The 4,184-nt window shown below is 36.1% G+C and overlaps 1 protein-coding gene across 1 annotated transcript; it reads right to left on the reverse strand.

The window, feature by feature from the left end:
- Positions 1-413: 413 nt before the first annotated feature.
- On the reverse strand, positions 414-2,065 carry LOC307140960 (chymotrypsin A-like). Its single transcript, XM_079840795.1, has 7 exons — positions 1,991-2,065; positions 1,758-1,861; positions 1,593-1,672; positions 1,363-1,441; positions 1,066-1,246; positions 744-877; positions 414-625 (listed from the first exon to the last, which is right to left on the reverse strand). Exons 1-7 carry the CDS (start codon positions 2,040-2,042, stop codon positions 464-466), a joined length of 792 nt encoding a protein of 263 aa, XP_079696921.1. The 5' UTR covers positions 2,043-2,065; the 3' UTR covers positions 414-463.
- Between the last annotated feature and the right edge of the window lie 2,119 nt (positions 2,066-4,184).

Here is a 4,184-nt window from a genome sequence, read left to right on the forward strand (position 1 = left end):
TTGGTTATAAAAAATAATTTAAAAAAAGCCCAGCATTCATGGGAACTACTTAAAAAGCATTCCAGGATGCACCTCATAAAATAGGCTGAGAAAATTACCAAAGTGTACATTTAAAGCAAAGGATGGGTAGCCTATTTAGAAGAGAGTCAGATGTAACCTAGTTTTGATCTGTTTAACATTTCGTTCACGACATTCACAGGAATACCCATCATTTAATTTGTGTAATGTGTGGTGTTGTTTTGATTACTTTATGATTATTCTAAAATGGGGGAAATAATAATAATTAATAAAGAATGAGTAAGTGTGTCTAAATCCTTGACTGGTAGTGTATAAATTAAATCTGAATAATAAAATAGATATTTTTTAATATAAAGCCTTTTTAATAATAAATCCAAGAAAGAGGAAACAAATGTAATGTAATACATCTTTATTAAAGGAAATAAAGACAGTATTTATGGCTGCTTTAGTTTGAAGCAATGGTCTGGTCAACCCAGGCACGGAGTTTGGTGACACGGGCGTACACAGCAGGGGTAGAAGTGGAGCAGGTGCTGCTTCCCCAGGACACGATACCAACAAGAGTCCAGACTCCATTTTTCTCACAGACCAGAGGGCCACCAGAATCACCCTGGAAAACACATAGAAGAGTTTGTAATCAAAACATTTATCTATACATGTAAGATGAACTTTCATTAATAGTAATGCATAAATAAATAATTGTCATATATATTTTTTGGGGAGCTCACCATGCAAGAAGAAGCACCAGAGGCTCCAGCACAGATCATCAGATCAGAGATGTTGCTTCCCCAGGAACGCTTGCAGTCATCGTTGGTCAGCAGAGGAAGAGCGGCCTGCTGGAGCAGGGCAGGGGTATCAGGGGCTGAAAGGACAGATTGGCAGCATTTTAAAAGCTTTCAACATAGAAAATATATATCAGGACAGAGATCTAACTCAAGTTATAAAAACTGAACAAATGCTATAATTTATATTAAAACTAAAACAAACGTTCCATCATTGTAAATGCAAAATTATAAAAATGCTGAAATGAAAAGAGATTCTGAAACTCACCATTGTACCTGGTCAGGCCCCATCCAGAAGTCACACACTTCATGCCTCCGGGGAAGTTGTCACTGGTTTCAGCGAGACACACAGGAGAAATGCGCGTGTTGAGCTGAGCGGGAGTGGCCAGCTTGATCAGGGTGATGTCGTTGTTGATGGTGAAGCTGTTGTAGTTGGGGTGCTTGAAAACCTTTGGGAAGAGGACACAGACACATCAGCATTCACTGCAGCAATTTTCATATTCAGTGGCAGCAAATTTCTCATCGTCTGAGTGGTTCAGGTATGAAATATGAAGAGTCAAAGCACCTTGCCAACAGTCATGGTCTGAATGGCCTCAGCGTTGGAGGAACGATCATGCTCACCCAGGATGACACGATGGGAGGTCCTTTATAAAAATATATAGATAATCAAAGCGGTATAACCCAGAATCGTTGGTAGCAGGACAATAGGCTAAAAAATACTATATGAAATACAATAATATAATTTAAATTAAAACTTATTCCCCAATAGAGTATACTTTTTTAATACTCTCTTACCTGACATTGCAGTGAGCAGCAGTCACAACCCACAACTCACTGATCAGGGAGCCACCGCAGAAGTGGAAGCCAGTGGAGTCCTGTAATAAATTTAAAATGATATAATAAATTAATAAATCTTTTGAGTTAGGATTAAGAAAGAAGTGTTATTTACACCAGTTTTACCTGCAGAGACACCTGCCAGGGCCAGGAGTGAGCCCGTGCCTCCTCACCGTTCACAATCCTGGCATAGCCGGTGATAACAGGGGGGATGTCAGGAACACCACAGCCTAACAGACCAAAAAATTACACCAAAGCAATTTAACAGATCCATGCATCCTGAGCACTATTTAATAAAGGTTAGCCAGGCTTAAAGGCTGGTATAAAGGTATCTTATTATAAGAAAAACAGGATCTTACCATAGGCTGCACCAAAGAAGGCAAGACAGGAGAGGATCCACAAGAAGGCCATTGCTGCTCTTGAATATTGTCTGCTCCTCTGAGGGCTTTATATATTCAGTCCTCATTCATATGCTGGACATCTTATCGCTCCACTGTGGGATATTGTGCACCTTGCTTTTTCCACCCCTACAAAAGATAATGCCCCCTCCTTCTGGTTGCTTTAAATCCACTGTAAAGCTTTCATTAATGAATTACATTAACATTTATGCATTTGACAGACTTATGAGAAATACATTGAAAGTAATCATTTGATCAGTTCATGCATTCCATGGGTGTTAAACCCTTCACCTTGGCATTGTCAACACCTTGCTTTACTATTGTAACTACAGAAATACTACCCACTTATTGAAGAATGCCGTTAACTCTCATTTACAATGATTGAATTAATGACGTGGAGGTAATTTTATATGAATGCCGTTAATTTGTTAATTAATTGCCACAATAATTGCTCTAATATTATCTTCAATATCTCAGTTTCATGCAAAACATTTCTTAGGAAAACTGTACTCAGAAAAGTGATAACCTCCATGTTATATGAATGAATATAGTTGATAATGCCTGCATGGTGGAAATGGCCATGGCAAATTTCACATGTGAGCTGCTAGTTTTTGCTTATTTTGTGTATTCTCTGTTAATTAGACTGCACAAACAGCTTCCTGTAGGTTTAATTAGAGGATTTTATATTTTGCATTTATCAAATAAGCTTATTCAATGAATTCAGCTCTGTTTTATTTTTTGTTACATAACATACATTTTTCAAAAGTTGCTATGGTGACTGCAATAACCCTGACCTGACTAGCTATTTTCAGACTGATAAAGCCGTGTTCCTGGTTTCAAGGCCTCTGTGTCCACATCTGCACTGATTCCCAGATCATATCTATTTAGGTAGTCTTTTTCCTGTATGTTCATTATAGTTCAGCTGTATAATGTAAATGTAGGGGAGAGCGGGGCACAACCTAATGCAGGGTTAGTTGTAACACACATGGTTTAACACTTTCCACAAATGCCAGGATGACGAAACTTAGTATATTTACTAGTTGCCATACCAAACTATATAGAGAAAAAATTGTGTCAAATTTAAACTGAACTGAACATTTATTTAACCATAGCAAAAGTAAATTTCTTACTTGCATTAATTTTTCATCTCTGTTTTTTGTGTTTATTTAAAATAAGACAAATCTGATATTATTGTAATCAAAAAAAAATTTCTTTAAAATTTGTTATTTAAGAGTTGAGATAGTCCTTTAATGCTGATCTAAACTAGCCTAGATCTAAACAGCAGAATACACGAGTCGGGTTTAAATCCCAATTGCGCAGGTGGGGTGCGTTAACACTGTGTTACATTGTGCCCCTATTAGAAATATGATATTATATTCTATACTTTTATGAATTCTAATGAGAAACCATGAGAAAAATGTGAATAAAGACTAAGTCAATGTTCAGAAATGCTTAATTATTATTATTTTTTAACTATGCTGTATAGCTGTGTTTTGAGTTGTTTGTTGTCACACTCAAAAATTAATTTCTTTTTAATGATTAAAAATGCCATTATTTTATTCAAAAATGTTAATAATTATATTTTATTGACAAAATATTTTAGTTTGTCTTGGATTTTTTTTATTATATCAGATAATATTTTAAGCTGTCATTTGGTCATGTTACAATGTGCCTCTCACATGTTACAATGTACCCCACCTAATGGGGCATGTTGTCACATTTCACTTCCATTCTTTCAGGGTAAATCAAGAAAAAAAGTATACACTGTATTAATGAAACAAAACCACATAATTGTAATAGACGTGTGCAATTAATGTGGGAAAAAATAAATACTCTGAACCCCAAGTGGATTTACACAAACTGAGAAAGTCAAAAAGCATTAGGTTGTGCCCTGCTCTCCCCTACATTATTACATTATTACATCATATACATTCTGCAAACAATTTACTTTGTACTGGATATGCCTACACATGCTCATGCTTTTAGAGCAGTTTGCAATCACCAAATAGCCTACATTTATGCCAAGTGATTGTTTTTATCTACTCTTTAGCTGTTAAATGGTGAATATTTTAATTTATGGTGTTTAGCATATATCATGGAGCGTTTAGGAGCGGTAGCTACCCCACCTGTAAACTCGCATTTCGGCCAGGAAAGT

The sequence above is a fragment of the Gobio gobio genome (assembly GCF_949357685.1).
Source record: "Gobio gobio genome assembly, chromosome: 2".
Classification (NCBI taxonomy): domain Eukaryota; kingdom Metazoa; phylum Chordata; class Actinopteri; order Cypriniformes; family Gobionidae; genus Gobio; species Gobio gobio.